Source organism: Hyla sarda, chromosome 4, assembly GCF_029499605.1.
Source record: "Hyla sarda isolate aHylSar1 chromosome 4, aHylSar1.hap1, whole genome shotgun sequence".
NCBI lineage: Eukaryota > Metazoa > Chordata > Amphibia > Anura > Hylidae > Hyla > Hyla sarda.
In genome coordinates, this window is record NC_079192.1 from 340,783,890 (window position 1) to 340,807,837 (window position 23,948).

The 23,948-nt window shown below is 43.0% G+C and overlaps 1 protein-coding gene across 5 annotated transcripts in view; it reads left to right on the forward strand.

Moving 5' to 3' along the window:
* DOCK2 (dedicator of cytokinesis 2) overlaps nucleotides 1-23,948 on the forward strand; it is an 850,676-nt gene that overhangs the window by 388,950 nt on the left and 437,778 nt on the right. For all 5 annotated transcript variants that reach the window (XM_056516504.1, XM_056516506.1, XM_056516505.1 and 2 more), the window contains 2 exons: nucleotides 6,819-6,970; nucleotides 20,692-20,787. In XM_056516504.1, the coding sequence (XP_056372479.1) occupies nucleotides 6,819-6,970; nucleotides 20,692-20,787 (248 nt within the window). The remainder of the gene's footprint in view (nucleotides 1-6,818; nucleotides 6,971-20,691; nucleotides 20,788-23,948) is intronic.

Sequence of the window (23,948 nt, forward strand, 5' to 3'; positions counted from 1 at the left end):
TTTTTTACACTAACATGCTGTTGTAGACCCCAACTTCACCTTTTCATAAGGGGTTAAAGGAGAAAAAGCCCCCCCCCAAAAAAAAATTTGTAAGGCAATTTCTCCCGAGTACGGCGATACCCTATATGTGACCCTAAACTGTTGCCTTGAAATACGACAGGGCTCCAAAGTGAGAGCGCCATGTGCATTTGAGGCCTGAATTAGGGATTTGCATAGGGGTGGACATAGGGGTATTCTACGCCAGTGATTCCCAAACAGGGTGCCTCCAGCTTTTGCAAAACTCCCAGCATGCTTGGATAGTCAATGTCTGTCCGGCAATACTGGGAGTTGTTGTTTTGCAACAGCTGGAGGCTCCATTTTGGAAACAGTGGCGTACCAGACGTTTTTCATTTTTATTGGGGAGGGGAGGGGGGCTGTGTAGGGGTATGTGTATATGTAGTGTTTTTTTACTTTTTATTTTATTTTGTGGTAGTGTAGTATAGTGTTTTTAGGGTACAGTCACACGGGCGGGGGATTACAGCGAGTTTCCCGCTGCGAGTTTGAGCTGCCGCGCAAAATTTGCTGCATCGCAAACTTGCAGCCTGATACTCACTGTAAGCCTCTGCCCATGTGAATGTACTCTGTACTGGGAGTTGTAGTTTACAGAGTCCTATTACAGCAATGCATGTCGCTTTACGGCGACATGCATTGCTGTAAAGGGCCCGACCGAGGCTGAAGATCAACTCACCTGTCGCCGCTGCCGCCGTCTCCGTCGCCGGGATCCGGGTCTTCAGGGACGGGGTAAGTACCGGGGCCGGTCCCCAGCACTCCCCCGTCCCCCGTCGCGTCCTCCGGTCTTCCCCCCGTCCTCTTCGGACTTCAAGGGGCCGGGCAGGACGGGAAGAAGTAACCCCCCCCCCCTGCGATTAGCCGGTTAGTTAACCGACGGATCGCAGGGGATCGGAGGAGGTGGCAGGCTTGCCACCTCGCTCCTAGTCTTCAGCATGGTCCTGGCTGAATCATGCAAAATTGCCAGGCGATCGGGTCTCAGAGACCCGATCAGCCCGGTATCGCCGCAGAACGCAAGGGCGATTTCCCTTGCGATTTGCGGCGATCGCCGACATGGGGGGCCTACATGGTCCCCCTCAGCGTTTGCCCTGGATGCCTGCTGAAGGATTTCAGCAGGCATCCAGTTCCGATCTCTGCCCGGCGAGCGGCAGAGACCGGAAATACAACAGGACGTTCTCTAACGTCCTTGGGCATTAAAGCCCAGGTAGTGGGGACATTAGAAAACGTCCTATGTCCTTAAGTGGTTAAGGACCATGTTTTTTTCATTTTTGCACTTCCGTTTTTCCCTATTTGTGGGGCTAAATAATAATAAAAAATACAGCATTTTGAAATTTTTGGGGCTTTCAATTCGATGCAGAGCACTTTTACCTTATGCTAATTCTGTAGGTCTGTACAAATAAAATGAAACACAGCTTATATAGGTTTGATTTTTTTTTACATCTGTTAAACAATTATAACTTCATACACTTATAATCTTTTTTTTTTTTTTTTTTTTCATGTACGGGGATGTGTGAGTGCTCATTTTTTGTGCCATGATCTAAAGTTTTTATTGGTACCATTTTTCTTTTGATGGGACTTTTTGATCGTTTTTTATAAAAAAATTTAGGATATACAAAGTGACCAAAATACGCTATTTTGGACTTTGGTATTTTTTTTACTTATACGCCATTGACCGTGTGGTTTAACTAACATATTTTTAGAGTTCGTACATTTATGCTGGCGGTGATACCACATATGTTTATTTCTATTATGTTTATATATTTTTTATATGGAATTTGGGAAAAGGGGGGTGATTTCAATTTTTGATAAAAGTTTTTTTTTTTACTATTATTAAAACTTTTTTTCACACTTTATTAGTCCCTTTAGGAGACTTTTAGGAGGAATCATTAGATTCCTCATACAGATCAATAGATTTTCATAGAACTCCATTGATCTGTGTGCTCTGCACTTGATTGATAAAGCCTGGTCCTATCAGGCTTTATCAATCCAAGTGCTGGGACCAGCACAGGAGGAGAGGTAAGTCGGGGGGGGGGGGGGGGCGATCCAATGTTACTGAAACCCTCCGGCAGCAGGTTGTCCAGATGAAGGCCAAAGGGGTGACCCTATTAGCCATAGCAAGACAGGTTGGTCATTCCAAGTTTGTGATTTCTAGAATATTGCATATTTACAACATCACAAACTCATTCAAGTCCCCCAAGAAGGTTGGTCGCCCTCGAAAGACAAATGCAAGAGAGGACATGATAATACAGAGAATCTCCATGAGTAATCGTTTCAACTGTGAAGCTGGAATTGCTCGCCAGCTCAGCACTGAACAGGGTAAGGATCTGTCTCATCAGAAACTGTCTCCCCGTTTAAGAGCATTTGGACTGAAAGCCCACTCTGCAGTAACCAAACCTCTCATTAGAAGAAAGAATCAAAAGGCTATACTGACCTTCGCTGAGGAGCATGTTGTGTGGACAGAGGAGAATTGGTCCACAGTTCATTTTAGTGATGAAAGCAAGTTTAATTTATTTGGGTCTGATGGGAAACCTAATGTTCATCGACATACTGGAGAAAGACTGAACCCAAAGTGTGTAAAGAAGTCCGTGAAAGATAGAGGAGGAAGTGTCATGGTTTTGGAATGTCTTTTGCAGCAGGAGTTAGATCTCTCATACAGCTACATGGCAGAGTGAATGCAAGTGTGTATGAGAACCTTCTTCAACAACACATGGTTCCTTCCTTGCGTTCAGTACTCAATCAGCAGAAGTTTTCATGCAGGACAATGCCCCCTGTCACACAGCAAAACGGCTAAATCAGTTCCTTGAAACTGAAGGCATTGAAACAATGAAATGGCCAGCCCAGAGTCCTGATCTAAACCCAATAGAAAACCTCTGGAAAATTATTTGTGACAAAGATATGGCCAAAAAACCCACAACAGTCACAACTGTGTAAGAGACTGGAAGAAGAGTGGAGCAAAATCACACCAGAGCAGTGTGAGAGACTAGTGATGTCCTGTGGGGGGCGCAGATGTGCTGAAGTCATTCAAAGCAAAGTCCTGTACACTTCCTACTGATTGGTGACTGTTGTAACCTTCAGAAAATTTACTTACAGTCTTTCTCTGTGCAACAGTCATTGCTGTTCTCTAATTATGATCATCAAGTTTTTTGAAAAATAAAGGTTTTATGTTGATATACTTTGGATATTTTATAAAACACTGTTCTAATGGCATGGTGTACCCCTTACAAAAAATCCTTCAAATGATGATCACACATTACATTATTTCTGAAAAAATCAAGTGTTCATAAATTGTTCTCTAATTTTGATCTCCAGTGTGTGTAACCATTCACCTAACCTCTCAGTTGCACTACTGAACAGATGTACTTCTCATTGTGCTGAGCAAACCTTGGTTATAGTCTACATTGAAGAATTGTCGTCAGTCCCTATGCACAAGGGTTGGGGTTTGAGAGTTGGGGTTTTCAAACATCTCAGGAAAAATAGCTTACCATGAATGTTTTTGCATTTTTTAAATTGTAAATTATTTCAAAATGAAATGTACATGATTAGTAAAAATGTTATTTCCATAAATCACAAATATGTGTAAAACTATTTTGTTATCTATTAACATGGGTAAAAGCCAGCAGCAGGCAACCAGGATGTGACAGAAGATTAAGGGCCTGTACAGATTAAGATATGGTAATAAACGATATGAGTTGAAATTATTAATGAACAGGATCAGAGTGATTATGATAAAAAAAAAAATGAAAATTCTACCAAAGGAGGAAAAGGCATAAATATTTATCTCTCCTCAAGTGTGGAGAATAATAAGACTGACAAAGACAAATCAAGAGGGTAGTTTTGTCGAATCTTGTAGTTTCTAAATTTAAACTCCACTGCCAGATGCCATGTCCATGACCTAACACTTTTTATTTTTTTGAGAGTTTCACAAAAAAAGCACTTCCATATATCACAGCACCTGAACTTTTCACAATGTTTATCTGTTAAAAGCATGCTTATCTGTTAAAAAGCATGCTGATCTGAGAAAGGGAGGGAGCCTCCCGAAACGCGTCATCCCCCCATTTTTTGTTTTCCTTTATGTTTTGCAATAAAACGGTCCTCAAAGATATATATGTAACCCTACATATATAGTAGGTAAGGGTACGTATTTAAACCTCTAACACCAAAAAGAGAACCATACCACAAAGAAAATAGAAAAGTAATAGGATGTAAAAAATAAACTTTATTAATGTAATTTAATAATAAAAAATAAAATTAAAACAAAAAAGTAGTAGCAATAAATAGGCACTAGTAGACATACAAAGATATAGGACAATGGTAGGACCCAAATACATCAAAATATACAATTATAAAGAGTAAATGCCGCAGTAGCTGGTAGGATACAAGAATAATACCTGCCAAAAGTATACAATAAAGGGTGCCAGACCATACCTACACCTGAACCCCAACGGTTATATACTTGTATATTTTGATGTATTTGGGTCCTACCATTGTCCTATATCTTTGTATGTCTACTAGTGCCTATTTATTGCTACTACTTTTTTGTTTTAATTTTATGTTTTATTATTAAATTGCATTAATAAAGTTTAATTTTTACATCCTATTACTTTTCTATTTTCTTTGTGGTATGGTTCTCTTTTTGGTGTTAGAAATAAAACGGTCCTGCTGAGGACTCTTTGAACCACACTTTGGTCTACGTGCATCTATACTGGAAGCCTGCAGCACCATTCTATGAGGGTTATTTTCTTCTCACTCATCTGTTATATCAGGATAGTAGCATCAATTCCTGCAATCCAGAAGCCTGAAGCGGCGGATCCAGATGTTTAGTACCCCATTATCACTGGGGTGATAGGCCTATTTATCCTTATAACAAGGTGAGCAGCCATCTATATGTTTTTTTTTTAGTCCTATCTTGGACTCCTATTTTCTTATACTGAGGGTAATACACTAGGCGCCAATACTGGTCATTTTTTTTCTTTCTAAACAAATCCTATGTTGTGTTTTGGGGTTTTCTGAGAAAAGTAGAGAGTTGCTCGGGTTTATTGGATTTTTGTGGCGCAAATTCTGGCAAAGACACAATTTGTGGTGCAATGTGCCAAATTCTGGCGCACTGCGCCACATCTTAGTGCACAACCCGGCAAAACAGTTCAGGTTTACAATAGTAATCAGTGCCACTGTCTCTCACTATGGGAGATTTTTTGATGATTTTTTTTCAGAATTTCAGTGTGTACAAAAGCAATTTCTTCTTCTCTATTTTAAAGGGTTATTCCGGGCAAAAACATCTTATAAGATGTCTGATCACGGGGGGCCCGTTGCTGGGACCCCCCGCGATCTCCCTGCAGCACCTGCATCCTATACGGGGCTGCGTCTCCAGTTTCGGAAACTTCCGGGACTGGGGACGTGACGTCACGCCACGCCCCCTCCATTCATGTCTATGGATGGGAGCGTGATGGCCGCCACGCCACCTCCCACAGACATGAACGGAGGGGGCGTAGCGTGATGTCATATCCCCAGTCCCGGAAACCCGGAGGTTTCCGAAACTGGAGACGCAGCCCCGCATTGACTGCGGGTGCTGCAGGGAGCTCGCGGGGGTCCCAGCAGCGGGCCCCCTGCGATCAGTCATCTTATCCCCTATCCAAAGGATGTTTTTGCCTGGAATACCCCTTTAAGACACACACAAATCCATTTGTAACTTCCAAAAAAGGACACTATTGGGAAGGCTTGGAAAAAGCTGTTGCATCTTCTGATACCTCCATGTGCATTTTAACACCAGCAGGCATCTGCCAACAACCATGGATACTTTATGCACCTTTTATTCTAGTGTTAAAAAACATACAAAGTCTGCAGTGTGTCTTAAACAAGCAGTTAGTTACCATGTCGCTGTAACTTTAACTTTAAGACTTTAAAGGGGTACTCTGGCCCTAATACATCATATCCCCTATCCAAAGGATAGGGGATAAGATGTCTGATCGCGGGGGACCTCCGCAATCTGTCATTCAGCACCCACCTTGCAAGCTCTCCGCAGGATAGGGGGTAAGATGTATTAGGGCCAGAGTACCACTTTAAAACTACTTGAATAGCGCTGCGGAATCGGTAGGCGCTATATAAATTAATTATTATTATTATTGAATACATTCCTGGGTGACCCGATAGTGTTATACAGGGCTTTATAGTTCTTAGGCAGTATTATACAAGTATTTTGAGACTTTTGGCACTGCCAGTTTATGCTAAACCTGTTCCCGCAAACCAAACATTTTGAAAAACTTGCTCAACTCTATTTGCTACTATACTTTTTCATTTTGTTTTTATTATTGTTGTACATGCCATTGTCATTTATTAAATGTTTTAAATAAAATGCTTTTTGTTTGTGAATATTGAGATAGAATCCAGAGAGTACTTTCAGGGGTGAAGTTAACGTTTTATTTACTTTACTAAGAGAGTAGTGGATAAATATAATAGCCTTCCTGCAGAAGTGGTAGCTGCAAATACAGTGAAGGAATTTAAGCATGCATGGGATAGGTATAAGGTTAACCTTCATATAAGTGACTATTCATAGAATTTAGAATATTGGGCTGACTAAATGGGATGAATGGTTCGTATCTGCCGTATCATTCCATGTTTACTGATATAGTTACCATGGCAGTTAGATCTGTTTAGCAACTAGATTACACATGGCAGGAAGTATTAGTAGTAGGAATCTATCACTTATCAGTATTAGTGCCCCACTGAACGTGATACTTTAATTGATATTACAAAAATGTGCTTCTTTCTTTCAGAATGCCGTGATATTTTGTTACCCATGATCACCACAGAGTTAAAGGAGTGGTTAGAACATGGAAAACTAGAGTTATCCCAATCCCAGAACAATAAGAAGTATTGTGTGAATTTGCTCAACAGCATTCTGGAGGTGCTCAGCGGTCAAGATGCGGTAAGAATAGTAACCGTTGACATTTTCTTTATCTGAATAAAATGATAAAAGGTTTATGCATCCCTATTTGAGTCAACTAGTGACAGAAATACTGACTGCTACTATATATTACTAACATTGTGTAATGCAACCATTACTCTGATACTGAAGTGCCACACCATTAACCCCACCCCCCACAATATAGACAGAAAGCTGTCAATCAGCAGCTAGTGGGTTGAGGGACCCAGACTTTTAGGAACACCCCTAATTGGACACTGGCACTGTGCTGGCAGATTATTTACAGTACATTATTATAGATATCATGTGGCAGGTAAAGGGGGTTACTGATGCCCGGCTTTTTAAGTTGCCATGTGGTTTGAAAAGAAAAGAAACAGCAGCAACACAGCATGGAACGTGCTTATACTAAGCACTTAACTGCTGCTTAGAAACTAAAGAGAGGGTGGAGAGGAAGATTATAATTTAGCACTATGGACATACAGCGGTAGGTATACTGGCATGTATGCAAAGGACAGCTGAGCTCAAAGGGGAACTCTGATGGAAACAAGTGGAAAACAAATGTTTTTAAATCAACTGGTGCCAGAAAGTTAAACAGATATTTAAATTACTTCTATTTCTAAATCTGAAGCCTTCAAGTACTTATCAGCTGCTGTATACCACAGAGAAAATTGTGCAGTTCTTTCCAGTCTGACCACAGTGCTCTCTGCTGAAACCTCTGTCCGCGTCAGGAACTGTTCAGATTAGAAGCATATCCCCATAACAAACCTCTCCTGCTCTGGAAAGTTTCTGACGCACAGAGGTGTCAGCAGAGAGCACTGTGGTCAGATTTGAAAGAATTTCACACAATTCTCTGTAGACTATCTGTAGTATACAGCAGCTGATAAGTACTGAAAGGGTTAAGATTTTTAAATAGAAGTAATTTACAAATCTGTTTAACTTTCTGGCACCAGTTGATTTGAATACATTTTTTTCCACCGAAGTTCCCCTTTAATGGATGGTGAAAGGTGAGCGGGAATCCCCACAACCTCTTCCTTTGTTCTGTCCTGCTCTACTTTACTAGAGACAGACAGAGCCTAACAACAGGAAGTGTTTAATGAAATGCAGGGAAGGACATGACTTTAGAGCTGCTTTTCTAGGAGGAAAATAGTTTAAAATGACAGAGACCATTTAAAAACAATAAATCCGAATGCTGCTACTTGTTCTGTTCTGTATTGTTTCTGGTAATCAAAAGTAGTAAAATAAAATAAAATATTACAGCAAACATAGGCAAATCACTATTTTATATGCCCGACTCCCAGAAACTGGCCATATATTCGCTAAGGTGTCATGTTTTATATGGAAATCAGGTTGCTTCCTATAGCTTGAAATATCTGCCACAGTCCACCAACAGACATTGGATGGATTGCTTTATGTTTCTTCTGGTTACCTCAGGCAGCCTTTTGTGCAGAAGTGCATATAGTTGCAGTCATACATTGTCATAAGGCTGGTGAGCTGACACCAAATTTTGCTCCTTATTTTCATCCTTACTTTGATCAGTATTTTGTGCCACAACCAGAAGTGGAATTGACAGAAAAACCAGGAGTGGAAAAAATTGCCACTCTTTTTGTGTTTTAGATCCACTCTTGGTTTTGATAGGATGCTCAAAATATGGTGTGTGAACCCAGCCTTAGTTTGAAGTTGTTAAAACTCATGTTTCAGGTATCTACTTTGTACATGACACAAACAATATGTCCAGCAAATGTTTAAAAACCGATTATTTCATTTTTATTTCATGGGAGGGAGTGACGGTGATCCCTCTTGAGGGGCCTTTTGACCCAAACTACACAATTTAATGACAATGCCACCAAACGAAAAGGCAGAATATATTGCTTTAACAGGTCTGCTCTCCTGTTATCCCAAATGTCACATATATTGCACTATTTGGCTAATAATAATGATCAAAGAATACAGAGGAGCCATAGTCAAGGAGGATGGACCGATCCTAGTAATATGCAAGTAATATGCTGTCCTGACATACGGAAGCACATTCAGGTGACAGATCGGCTTTAATGTGACAATTAATGCCGCTTGTTAGATAACGAAAATTATAATCTGTCCTGTACGCAGCAGAGAACCAGTCTGCACAATTATTTTCACGCTCATTAAAATGGGTCTTTTCATGAAAACTAGGTAGTCTACTTTAAACTGTTACAATTTTCTTAAGGGTTTTGCTGTTTTGCCAAGAATATCCACTTAACAGCAATATGACAAGTTCAAAGGGAGTCCCAAAATGGAAGTGATGGGGCTTGTCTGATTGAAGACTGACAAAGGTGTTTTCAATTGAATTTTGTTCTCATTAAGAAATGCCAGAATGACAGCTCAGGAAACACAGTACTTCTATTCATTTTAGAAGGAAATATCATTTATAAGCTTCAACAGGGTAATCTGCTTCCCACAGAGCCAGAGAAAAGCAAATCCACTTCTACAGAACTAATTTTTGTAACAGCTAAATATAAGGCATTTATTCATATGGAGCATATAGATTGCTATCAATCTGGCTGTCTGTCATTGTGAAACAAAACTCAAAACATTCTGCCAAAAACCCATTACTTTTTCTCAAAATGTATCACTCATCTGCACAAAAATGTTTTTGTTGCCAGATTTCTCATTAGGGACACTATATGAGATTTCATTCCTCATCAGAAAATTTGTTTTAGGGATCTGAAAAAATGTAATTGCGCTACTTTTCTACACATTCACCATTCACTTTAGCCTATGCCTCTTAATGTGTGTAACATTACTGTTACGCCGAGCGCTCCGGGTCCCCGCTCCTCCCCGGAGCGCTCGCTTCACTCTCCCCGCGGCAGCGCTCCGGTCACGTCCTCTGACCCGGGGCGCTGCGATTCCGCTGCCAGCCGGGATGCGATTCGCGATGCGGGTAGCGCCCGCTCGCGATGCGCATCCCGGCTCCCCTACCTGACTCGCTCTCCGTCTGTTCTGTCCCGGCGCGCGCGGCCCCGCTCCCTAGGGCGCGCGCGCGCCGGGTCTCTGCGATTTAAAGGGCCACTGCGCCGCTGATTGGCGCAGTGGTTCCAATTAGTGTGTTCACCTGTGCACTTCCCTATATCACCTCACTTCCCCTGCACTCCCTTGCCGGATCTTGTTGCCTTAGTGCCAGTGAAAGCGTTCCTTGTGTGTTCCTTGCCTGTGTTTCCAGACCTTCTGCCGTTGCCCCTGACTACGATCCTTGCTGCCTGCCCCGACCTTCTGCTACGTCCGACCTTGCCTTTGCCTACTCCCTTGTACCGCGCCTATCTTCAGCAGCCAGAGAGGTGAGCCGTTGCTGGTGGATACGACCTGGTCACTACCGCCGCAGCAAGACCATCCCGCTTTGCGGCGGGCTCTGGTGAAAACCAGTAGTGGCTTAGAACCGGTCCACTAGCACGGTCCACGCCAATCCCTCTCTGGCACAGAGGATCCACTACCTGCCAGCCGGCATCGTGACAGTAGATCCGGCCATGGATCCCGCTGAAGTTCCTCTGCCAGTTGTCGCTGACCTCACCACGGTGGTCGCCCAGCAGTCACAACAGATAGCGCAACAAGGCCAACAGCTGTCTCAACTGACCGTTATGCTACAACAGTTACTACCACAGCTTCAGCAGTCATCTCCTCCGCCAGCTCCTGCACCTCCTCCGCAGCGAGTGGCCGCTCCTGGGATACGCTTATCCTTGCCGGATAAATTTGATGGGGACTCTAAGTTTTGCCGTGGCTTTCTTTCCCAATGTTCCCTGCATCTGGAGATGATGTCGGACCTGTTTCCCACTGAAAGGTCTAAGGTGGCTTTCGTAGTCAGCCTTCTGTCCGGAAAAGCCCTGTCATGGGCCACACCGCTCTGGGACCGCAATGACCCCGTCACTGCCTCTGTACACTCCTTCTTCTCGGAAATCCGAAGTGTCTTTGAGGAACCTGCCCGAGCCTCTTCTGCTGAGACTGCCCTGTTGAACCTGGTCCAGGGTAATTCTTCCGTTGGCGAGTATGCCGTACAATTCCGTACTCTTGCTTCAGAATTGTCCTGGAATAATGAGGCCCTCTGCGCGACCTTCAAAAAAGGCCTATCCAGCAACATTAAAGATGTTCTGGCCGCACGAGAAATTCCTGCTAATCTACATGAACTTATTCACCTAGCCACTCGCATTGACATGCGTTTTTCCGAGAGGCGTCAGGAACTCCGCCAAGATATGGACTCTGTTCGCACGAGGCGTTTCTTCTCCTCGGCTCCTCTCTCCTCTGGTCCCCTGCAATCTGTTCCTGTGCCTCCCGCCGTGGAGGCTATGCAGGTCGACCGGTCTCGCCTGACACCTCAAGAGAGGACACGACGCCGTATGGAGAACCTCTGCCTGTACTGTGCTAGTACCGAACACTTCCTGAGAGATTGTCCTATCCGTCCTCCCCGCCTGGAAAGACGTACGCTGACTCCGCACAAAGGTGAGACAGTCCTTGATGTCTACTCTGCTTCTCCACGTCTCACTGTGCCTGTGCGGATGTCTGCCTCTGCCTTCTCCTTCTCTACAGTGGCCTTCTTGGACTCCGGATCTGCAGGAAATTTTATTTTGGCCTCTCTCGTCAACAAGTTCAACATCCCGGTGACCAGTCTCGCCAGACCCCTCTACATCAATTGTGTAAATAATGAAAGATTGGACTGTACCATACGTTTCTGCACGGAGCCCCTTCTTATGAGCATCGGATCTCATCATGAGAGGATTGAACTTTTGGTCCTCCCCAATTGCACCTCGGAAATTCTCCTTGGACTTCCCTGGCTTCAACTTCATTCCCCTACCCTGGATTGGTCCACTGGGGAGATCAAGAGTTGGGGGTCCTCTTGTTCCAAGAACTGTCTAAAACCGGTTCCCAGTAACCCTTGCCGTAACTCTGTGGTTCCTCCAGTAACCGGTCTCCCTAAGGCCTATATGGACTTCGCGGATGTTTTCTGCAAAAAACAAGCTGAGACTCTACCTCCTCACAGGCCTTATGATTGCCCTATCGACCTCCTCCCGGGCACTACTCCACCCCGGGGCAGAATTTATCCTCTCTCTGCCCCAGAGACTCTTGCCATGTCCGAATACGTCCAGGAGAATCTAAAAAAGGGCTTTATCCGTAAATCCTCCTCTCCTGCCGGAGCCGGATTTTTCTTTGTGTCCAAAAAAGATGGCTCCCTACGTCCTTGCATTGACTACCGCGGTCTTAATAAAATCACGGTTAAGAACCGCTACCCCTTACCCCTCATCTCTGAACTCTTTGATCGCCTCCAAGGTGCCCACATCTTCACTAAATTGGACTTAAGAGGCGCCTATAACCTCATCCGCATCAGAGAGGGGGACGAGTGGAAAACGGCATTTAACACCAGAGATGGACACTTTGAGTATCTGGTCATGCCCTTTGGACTGTGCAACGCCCCTGCCGTCTTCCAAGACTTTGTCAATGAAATTTTTCGTGATCTGTTATACCCCTGTGTTGTTGTATATCTGGACGATATCCTAATTTTTTCTGCCAATCTAGAAGAACACCGCCAGCATGTCCGTATGGTTCTTCAGAGACTTCGTGACAACCAACTCTATGCCAAAATTGAGAAATGTCTGTTTGAATGCCAATCTCTTCCTTTTCTAGGATATTTGGTCTCTGGCCAGGGACTACAGATGGATCCAGACAAACTCTCTGCCGTCTTAGATTGGCCACGCCCCTCCGGACTCCGTGCTATCCAACGCTTTTTGGGGTTCGCCAATTATTACAGGCAATTTATTCCACATTTTTCTACCATTGTGGCTCCTATCGTGGCTTTAACCAAAAAAAATGCTGATCCCAAGTCCTGGCCTCCTCAAGCAGAAGACGCCTTTAAACGACTCAAGTCTGCCTTTTCTTCGGCTCCCGTCCTCTCCAGACCTGACCCTTCCAAACCCTTCCTATTGGAGGTTGATGCCTCCTCAGTGGGAGCTGGAGCTGTTCTTCTACAAAAAAATTCTTCCGGGCATGCTGTCACTTGTGGTTTTTTCTCTAGGACCTTCTCTCCAGCGGAGAGGAACTACTCCATCGGGGATCGAGAGCTTCTAGCCATTAAATTAGCACTTGAGGAATGGAGGCATCTGCTGGAGGGATCAAGTTCTCCTGTTATTATCTACACCGACCACAAGAACCTCTCCTACCTCCAGTCTGCCCAACGGCTGAATCCTCGCCAGGCCCGGTGGTCTCTGTTCTTTGCCCGATTTAATTTTGAGATTCACTTTCGTCCTGCCGATAAGAACATTAGGGCCGATGCTCTCTCTCGTTCCTCGGATGCCTCAGAAGTTGAACTCTCTCCGCAACACATCATTCCACCTGACTGCCTGATCTCCACTTCTCCTGCCTCCATCAGGCAGACTCCTCCAGGAAAGACCTTTGTTTCTCCTCGCCAACGCCTCAGAATCCTCAAATGGGGTCACTCCTCCCATCTCGCAGGTCATGCGGGTATCAAGAAATCTGTGCAACTCATCTCCCGCTTCTATTGGTGGCCGACTCTGGAGATGGATGTTGTGGACTTTGTGCGAGCCTGCACTATCTGTGCCCGGGATAAGACTCCTCGCCAGAAGCCCGCTGGTTTTCTTCATCCTCTGCCTGTCCCCGAACAGCCTTGGTCTCTGATTGGCATGGATTTTATTACTGATTTACCCCCTTGCCGTGGCAACACTGTTATTTGGGTGGTCGTTGATCGATTCTCCAAAATGGCACATTTCATCCCTCTTCCTGGTCTTCCTTCTGCGCCTCAGTTGGCTAAACAATTTTTTGTACACATTTTTCGTCTTCACGGGTTGCCTACGCAGATTGTCTCGGATAGAGGCGTCCAATTCGTGTCTAAATTCTGGAGGGCTCTCTGTAAACAACTCAAGATTAAATTAAATTTTTCTTCTGCATATCATCCCCAGTCCAATGGACAAGTAGAAAGGATTAACCAGATCTTGGGTGATTATTTGCGACATTTTGTTTCCTCCCGCCAGGATGACTGGGCAGATCTCCTCCCATGGGCCGAATTCTCGTATAACTTCAGGGTCTCTGAGTCTTCCTCCAAATCCCCATTTTTCGTGGTGTACGGCCGTCACCCTCTTCCCCCCCTCCCTACTCCCTTGCCCTCTGGTCTGCCCGCTGTGGATGAAATTTCTCGTGACCTTTCCATCATATGGAGAGAGACCCAAAATTCTCTCTTACAGGCTTCATCACGCATGAAGAAGTTCGCGGATAAGAAAAGAAGAGCTCCCCCCGTTTTTTCCCCTGGAGACAAGGTATGGCTCTCCGCTAAATATGTCCGCTTCCGTGTCCCTAGCTACAAGTTGGGACCACGCTATCTTGGTCCTTTCAAAATTTTGTGTCAAATTAATCCTGTCTCTTATAAACTTCTTCTTCCTCCCTCTCTTCGTATCCCTAATGCCTTTCACGTCTCTCTTCTCAAACCACTCATCCTCAACCGTTTTTCTCCCAAATCTGTTCCTCCCACTCCTGTTTCCGGCTCCTCGGACATCTTCTCGGTCAAAGAAATTTTAGCTGCCAAAAAGGTCAGAGGGAAAAATTTTTTTTTAGTGGACTGGGAGGGTTGTGGTCCTGAAGAGAGATCCTGGGAACCTGAGGACAACATCCTAGACAAAAGTCTGCTCCTCAGGTTCTCAGGCTCTAAGAAGAGGGGGAGACCCAAGGGGGGGGGTACTGTTACGCCGAGCGCTCCGGGTCCCCGCTCCTCCCCGGAGCGCTCGCTTCACTCTCCCCGCGGCAGCGCTCCGGTCACGTCCTCTGACCCGGGGCGCTGCGATTCCGCTGCCAGCCGGGATGCGATTCGCGATGCGGGTAGCGCCCGCTCGCGATGCGCATCCCGGCTCCCCTACCTGACTCGCTCTCCGTCTGTTCTGTCCCGGCGCGCGCGGCCCCGCTCCCTAGGGCGCGCGCGCGCCGGGTCTCTGCGATTTAAAGGGCCACTGCGCCGCTGATTGGCGCAGTGGTTCCAATTAGTGTGTTCACCTGTGCACTTCCCTATATCACCTCACTTCCCCTGCACTCCCTTGCCGGATCTTGTTGCCTTAGTGCCAGTGAAAGCGTTCCTTGTGTGTTCCTTGCCTGTGTTTCCAGACCTTCTGCCGTTGCCCCTGACTACGATCCTTGCTGCCTGCCCCGACCTTCTGCTACGTCCGACCTTGCCTTTGCCTACTCCCTTGTACCGCGCCTATCTTCAGCAGCCAGAGAGGTGAGCCGTTGCTGGTGGATACGACCTGGTCACTACCGCCGCAGCAAGACCATCCCGCTTTGCGGCGGGCTCTGGTGAAAACCAGTAGTGGCTTAGAACCGGTCCACTAGCACGGTCCACGCCAATCCCTCTCTGGCACAGAGGATCCACTACCTGCCAGCCGGCATCGTGACAATTACCTTACTTTGCAGGAGTTAGATTTATTGTTCTATTTTTAAAAGAATGAGAATAAAAAAGTATAGTCATAGTATTCTTCCTATACCAAAAATAAAACAAAACGCCTCCACAAACTTAAAGAAAAACTGACAGCCGGTTCACGCACACGAAACCCAATACAGAGGGTTATAGTGTGGGTAAATTAAAATAAAATGAGGTATAAATTACCCAAATCTTTAGCCTGGTTGTGGAGATAGACCCTTTATTAGCTGTCATTGCTAATATGTTAATTGCCAGCTTTGCACAATGGAGGTGGGACCCATTATACCCAGCATCCCTGCCTCCAGGCCTGGTCCCGCCTCCATTGCACAAGGTTGATTAATAACGTGTCTATCTCTGGAACCGGACCATGGATCCAAGTAAGTTATATCACATTCTAATCCCGTTACCCTGCACTATAACCTTGTATACTGAGTTTAGTGCTGTTAAACTGCCTTTCAGTTTCTCTTTTTAGCATTTGTCTTATTAAGACAACTCTTTTAAAATACTGCTGCCTCTTCCCTTCCTCTATCTTCCCTTTTTCCCTCCCTTGTTCACATTTCAATTTTTATTTTTATTTTTTATTTTTTTTACTGGATCAGGATTTGTCTCCCTGAACATTTTAACTCCCCAATTGAGGAACCAAGTTAGCTCACTTATCATCTTCCTGCTCCAGATACTTTAGAGTAAGAACTGGATAACTGGTTCCTCTCCTTTGTTGTGGATTTATTGAAATATATATTGTATAGTGCATTTGCTGCATATTCCTTACTAGAGACTCATGTCATATCACTTGCAATGTTTTCTAAAATGGTTTGTTTTATATGGTTTTATTTAACTCATTTCTCCTGCAGCAACCATCAATGTGCAATCCTGTTATTCATGTCTGGGTCAATCTGGCGGGACAAAAAGTACCACTTTTTCTTAGCTTAATAAAAGAGAGGGGAGTGAAAATAGGTTTGTAATCTTCCCAGTGACATCAGTATGCATGAGTATGTATTAGCTTGTGTGGAGAGCTTCTGGTAAATGCTGTTTAACCTCTGGATGACTCAATGTAAACATATATAATATGTAGAAAGTGTATTCCGGCACTGCTGTCAAACTAGACTACACAAAACGGAATCGTCCGTTACAGTTCACACCGTTCATGTGGTGCCCGGGGGTGCGATCCGATAGCAAATAGATACAAATTTACATCAAAGAGACGATGAAAGAAAGGATGCACTCACCCGGGAATCTTGATAGCAGAATACCTTTATTCAGGAATCGGTACAACACATAGGTGGGTAGGCGCAGAGGAGCAACCTCGCAGCGACAGGCTGTTTCCTGCGCACAAGGCGCACTTCTTCGGGCTGCCGAAGAAGTGCGCCTTGTGTGCAGGAAGCAGCCTGTCGCTGCGAGGTTGCTCCTCTGCGCCTACCCGCCTATGTGTTGCCGATCGGCAGCCCGAAGAAGTGCGCCTTGTGCGCAGGAAGCAGCCTGTCGCGGTGAGGTTGCTCCTCTGCGCCTACCCGCCTATGTGTTGTACTGATTCCTGAATAAAGGTATTCTGCTATCAAGATTCCTGGGTGAGTGCATCCTTTCTTTCATTGTTTCCTTGATGTAAACATATATAAGATGGTAATCTATTAATTTGTTATCTTATTTTCTCCCTACAGTTTTCAAATAATCCCAGTTTGTTCCGAGTGTATGACTCTATCAATCTCCTTAGCCAATCTCGTAACTAGTAGTGATGAGCGGCATAGGCCGTATTTGAATTCACAAAATTTTGCAAATATATAGACGAATATTCGTCCTATATTTGCGAATTTTGCATATCCGTTCACTTTTTTCCATGCGACATTCGTAATGAAATTTGCAAAGTTTGCATGCACGATTATATCTTTCAACTAACTACTTTCCTATTGGTTGCTAACTGTATTTTCATCCTTCTCATTGACCCACAAGCTAAAAGAAGGGAGGGAACAGTGTCCTCTGGAAGTGCCGATATTTGTGAATTTTCGCATATTTGGACCACAAGCTGGAAGCAGGGTGGGATGATCACTTTTTATTTACACAATACACATCATTGTAATGTGTACTGTAAAAAAAAAAAAAAAAAAAAAGATATTCGTCACAACGGATATACATATTTAGCTATGTTCTAAATATTCCCGAAATCGCAAAGTGCCGATATTCGGGATAAAAATTTGCTATTCGAATATACGCGCTCAACACTAATAACTAGTGCCTTGGCCAGTACTTTAATGCTGTAGAGAATAAGAGTGCTGTACTGGGGTATCTCTGACGCTCCCTTGGAAATGAATGAATGGATGACATGATGTCTCCAGCTTTAAGATGCATGGAGAGCAGAGGCCCCATTCTGGAGACCATGGGGGGTCCCAGCAGTGTGACACCCAGGCACCTGTCCCATATACTGTGGTAGGGGATAAGTTTTTAGTTTTTTTTTGGGGCTGGAAAACCCCTTTAAGGATACAGATTTATCAATCTACCAGAGAGACAAAAACCTACATGTTTTGCCCATTGCATCCAATCACAGCTCAGCTTTTATTTTAACAGAGCTTGTAAAGAAATGAATGCTGATTGGTTGCTATTGATCTCAGCATCGGTTATATAAGACTCTAATGACTGGGAACCACAACAGTTATTACATTTTAAAATAATATGATATTCTTTTGCCAATTTTCCATTTTTGCCTTGTAATAAAATAATAGGGTGGGAACATGTTTCTGTAACTTCTTCTTAATAGCAAAAAACCTATGTATATATATGTACTTAGGCTATAACTGAGGAGATATCTATTCTACCTCCATAGAGTTATGGGAGTCAATTCATGATTCTTTTTAATCTGTAAGGGGAAGGGAACTTTGGGTTGGGGTTACATTGCACATGAACTGAGGCCACATAGTCCCAGCCTTATGTTTGGTAGTGGATCTCGATTTAAGATAATACTGTATTCCTTTCATATCTCATGCATTATAACTGTCCAAACAAAGAGTTACTTCTGCCTCAAGAAACCAATAAGATCTGCTGTAATTTTTCTAAGCAATTTTAAAATGTAAGAAGTGTTATGGTTTATGAATATAAGTAGCCCTGACAGTTTAGGTTTTTACAGTAGAAGGTCCATATGTCTTATATAATTGCTGTGTTCTATAGGAAATGTCTCCCCAAATGCTAATTGAAACAGATTAGACAGTCTTTGCTCCCTGGGTGACTTCTACCATCCATTGCTATCGTTTTTTTCCTGGCTGAAAATAATATGAATTGCATTATTTTAATACCAATAGCACCAGTGTCACATTGATAAATAGCCTGCCAGAATTATATTCTGTGTCCTTGAAGATGCATTTCAATAGAGGTAATGTAACAATGAAGATTGTAGTAGGACACTTACAGTCTTGATGCAGCAGCAGGTTGTGACAGGAATAAAGTGAATTCCAAATCTGGCCAGATAACTGGGATATTTGCCAACTCACCAGAAGCTGTCATTGGAAAGATATATTTAGTAATGCTTTCCCTTCAAATACAGAGAACAAGAAAGCCGACTAGTGTATGCTTCAGTGTGTTTGTGTAATGCATTTTTCTAGGCTTTATCGGATGATTGCAATACTAATATATCTGCAGAATTGGTGCTTTAAAGGGGTACTCCGGCCCTAATACATCTTATCCCCTATCCAAAGGATAGGGGATAAGATGTATCATTGTAGGGGTCTCATCACTGGTGACCCCCGCAATCTGTCATTCCGCACCCACCTTCGTGAGCTCTCTGCAGCGCTGGAGGCTCCGAGTGTGAAGCGTGACGACCACGGGGCTGGAGTATCGTGACGTCACGACTCTACCCCCGTGTGACGTCCCTCCCCCTCAATTCAAGTCTATGCCCCCTCAATGCCCTTCCCACGCACACCTCGTTCCCCTAAGTCTTTCCCTTTGAATTTAGCTTTGACTGTTGACAGCGGCGTTCAAAGGAGTTTAGAGGTTCCTCTGCTGAGCAAACTTGTCACTGGTCCTCAGCATGCAAAACTTTAGTACAGTAAATGCAGCAATAATATTTTTGCACCAGTGGGACTTTTCCCATTGTTTTCTAAACAATAGACTCAAATTACTTGTTTTCTGTAAGTCACCTGTCAGCTTTGCTTTGTAGGATGGTTCAGAAAAGGGTGAGATTACATCTCTGCTGAACCACCAGAAGCCAAAACAAGACACTATAGCGGCACTATACAGAGAGAAAAGGTTGTGTACGCATCTCTGCCATCTTTCCATGGGCTCTGAAAGAGAAACTGTACTCCAAAACTTCCTTAAGATTGGAATAGTCTATGACATTACTCTGCTAATAGGCTCCATTCACTACAATGTCCATACTCACCATCTGCCTGCTGAATAGTCTAAATAAACAATAGAGAATCGGAAAACATAAAGTAAATTGTTACCATATTTACTCCTTATTATCCTTTCATCACCAATTGAGGGTAGATAGTGCTGGTCCTCAATATGCAGTGACCTATTTTGACATTGCTGCAGTAAAGGTTGTGTGCAGTTTGATATTTGTGTATCCTCGAGAAATGAGCTCCCCAGCATGAACTGGATTTAAGGGAACCTCTGATCTTTTACTTGGCATCTGTGATTAAATGAGGCTTTATACGTACAGTATAAATCACCAAATGCCCCATTGACCCAAATGGAAATTAGGGAACCCCTCTACAGACAGTCATGGGGACCTAGAAAAGTACCCTAGGACTGTCTGTTATCTATGCCAACTAGTAGAGCACAATAAGTTTTGCCCTAACAGAACCCATTTTCATAGTGACAAAGATCATAATATTTTAGTATACAGGGGTATGTTAGCACATTAGATGTATAAAATACAGTTGTAAAACGGTAATCCCTTAATGGGATCTTAAAAAATGTAATGAAAGAATTATTAAAATGAAATTTTCTGTAAAGCAAACATTTCCGTGATTTAATATAAAGTAGATTTTCATTTCGTACATACATTATATCATTATATCAAAACAAAATAACTTGACTGTAATAACCTGAAGAAAGTATTCTTTGTCTAATTTGCATGCAGCTTAAATTGCGTAATTTTATAAGTTATAAGAGAGTAGGAAATAGCGTGATTGTGCAACTTTTACCCTAGGATTATCAGAAGTCATATTGTGACTTTGGCTTTCATGTGATTTAGGACTGACATGTTGTGTAGCTCCATTCTTAGACAAAGATGTACAGATTTCCTGTGATAAGTCCTTTGGCAAAAAACTATTTACAAATCTAATACCATTTTTCCTTTCATCAGAAAACAACCTTCTATCACATCCAAGAAATTACCGAACAACTTCTGCAAACAGTAAACAGAACGGTCATAATGATGGGACGAGACCAAGAATTAATAGTAAGTAGATTTAATCTCTAAAAAGTATCACATTGATGCTTTTTATTGTATTATTTTAACTTGTGCATGCTTTTTCATGACCTGACAATCATGTTAAATGATATATAACTTCTACTTGTGATTACATAATTTTGCCACTCACCTTGCTCTCTGCCTCCCCTACTGTTCCGTACATATACTTACTATGTTACTATGCAGTATGTATGTCAGCAACTGATGGAAAAGTGAGGTCTTGTTCCTGGATGGTCTAAATGGTAACCTGTAATAATGGGGAACCTCAATGTAAATATGTTTTCCTACACGTTACCCATAGCAGTGAATGCTCATTCTTATCAGTGGATAATAAGTGGTCTGGGCACTACTCCAGGGCTCTAGGCTGGTAGCTGATACTGACAGATTATTGTTTGTTGCATAGCATTTAGGCTTTATTTAACTTTCTAATAATCCATGAAAAAAATAGCATTTTGTTCTTTGATATGATTCTGTGTGTCCACAGGGGTTGTCTCATCCTTTCTTGATTCCCCTTTGTTCTCATGATCAATAGGGGGCCCTAGTGTGGCTGGTACCTTACTGATCATAAAGTGATGACATATCCTAGTGATCCTATGCTATTACTTTATGAGATGGGAAAACCTTGTAAGGTTTGAGGGCAAGTGTGGTCAGATCACTGCTGATAGGGCATCAACATCTGGATATGCACCCCCCAACACTATCACTATACAAGGAACAAATGTTATTACCATGCATATTACTATCGTATTGTTAATGCTCAAACCCCAGTACTGTATACCAAGACCAGTATTACAAATATAACCACTTTGCCTTCTTCTCCATCCAATCCAGACTACCTTGGTGATTTCTTCCAGTCACAACCCTCTTTGTTGGTGTCCTACATGGTAATAGTGCTCCCACTTATGGCTCATACAGTATTAATGCCCCCCGTATTCCCGCACAGTAATAGTGCAAAAAATAATAGTGCCTCAGTGTTAGCCTTTTGTGCCCCGTGACAATTGTAGTCTTTTTTTGTGCTCTCCATTGAGTAGGTATATCCACTCTTATAGTACACTTTATGTCAGTATTTCCTCTTGTTTGACTGGTTTACACCCACACTTGGTAAAAAGGTGTCTTAATAGTACTCTGTGCCAATTATTTCTCCCTCTACTTAAAGGGGTACTCCACTGGAAAAAAAAAATGTCTTTTAAATCAACTGGTGCCAAAAAGTTAAACAGATTTGTAAATTACTTCTATTGAAAAAAAAAAAAAAAAACTCCCAGTACTTATCAATTGCTTTATACTACAGAGGAAGTTCTTTTCTTTTCAAATTTCCTCGTCTGACCACAGTGCTCTCTTCTAACACCTCTGTCTATTTTGGGAACTGTCCAGAGTATGAGCAAATCCCCATAGAATACCTATCTTGCTTTGGACAGTTCCTGACATGGACAGAGGTGTCAGCAGAGAGCACCTTGGTCAAGCAGAAAGGAAAATCAAAAAGAAAAGAACTTCCTCTGTAGTATACAGCAGCTGATAAGTACTGGAAGGATTGAGATTTTTTAATGGAAGTAATTTACAAATCTGTTTAACTTTCTGGCACCAGTTTATTTAAAAGAAAATGTTTTCCAGTGGGATACTCCTTTAAGTAGATACATAGATATGCATTTTTCCTCCAGTGCAATGCAGTAACACGATCATGCTGCATTTGGCTGGGTGCATCCTATGCTGGGGTGCAGCTATCCTGAGCCACTCTCAGTCTCCTGTAGATTGCACGCTTATAGCAGTCTGCAGCCTACAAAAGTAAGTTTTCTAGTGCATTCATATCCTGAGGATGTGGATGTATTTGGAAAAGGACACTTACCCAGGCATCCAGGGCATGATTATTGGATTCCCCAGTGATAGTCAACACTAAAAGTTGTGCCCTCGACTGTTAGAAGGGGACACACTAGATGACGATTGCCTTGTTTCTAACTAAATTTTCTAGACGTCATAGAAAGATTGTGCGCCCATTCTTAGTGACATTTGTTACCAGGCTTATTTTATAACTGATAATGTCAGCTGTATTTGCTGCAGACACTGTTGGAGATCTAAAAATCCAGACAGAGCAAAGTAGAAAGCGCAGGCACTGCTAGTCTACCAAGGACAGTCAATATTAGGCATACGGGCACATCAAGACGGAGAACTTCAGTGCACAGTGACAATTATGGTTTGTAGAAATAACAGCATGTGAGCAAATCCATAAACGAAAGGATACAAAGGCACTCACCAGGTACAGTGTGACTTCTTCTTTATTTCTTATTTCCAAACAGACAGGTATAGGGCGGCAGCATGCCGCAACGAGTGTAAGACGCCAGTGCACATAAATTGGTTACAGCTGTTTCTTTCCTTGCGGAACTTCGACAGACCATTTCCTCTGACCCGTGCTCCGTATCTTTAGTGATGTGAGACACAGGTGAGCGGAAAATGTAATACAGATGAAAAAGTATTAAATAATGCTAATGTGTATAAATAAATGTAGACAATACCTTAGTAAAAAAAAACTTCATACATGTTATAGAAAGATTACCATATCGATTCTATCATTTAACCCTGCCTTTTGTGTGCTTGTGTTCTTAGTATCCATCTTGCCTCTATTTCTTGTAGCTTTTTAACAATGTCTTGACCTCCTTCTGCATGTACTTTGTGTATGCCCATAAATGATAGTTTATCTGTGCGTCCATTGTGTTCGGTGTTGATATGTTCTATTAGTCTGGGTGAACCTTTGCCAGTTGTTATAGATCTAACATGTTCTCTGAAACGTACATTGACTGGTCTAATAATGATGAATTGTATTTGTGGCTGTTGGTTTAGCAAAGATACTGACTGGTCGAACTCGTCGAGGGATCCACTCCACAGCATGAAGATGTCATCTACAAAACGGAAATTACATCTTACATGCTTTAGGTGTGGATTCCCAGATGAGAAGACTTAAAAGATGTACTAGTAAGATGTCATTTTTCTGATGATAGTAAGAACACCAGCAATTGGCTAAATAAAACTCAAGTAAAAGGGAAACGGAAATGGGGCCACTGCAACTGGTGCACCAACTATCAAGCAGGAAAAAACGTTTCAATAGGTGGTGTGAACAAGCACTTAAATGAAATTTATGTTTTGCAGAACTAAAAACATAG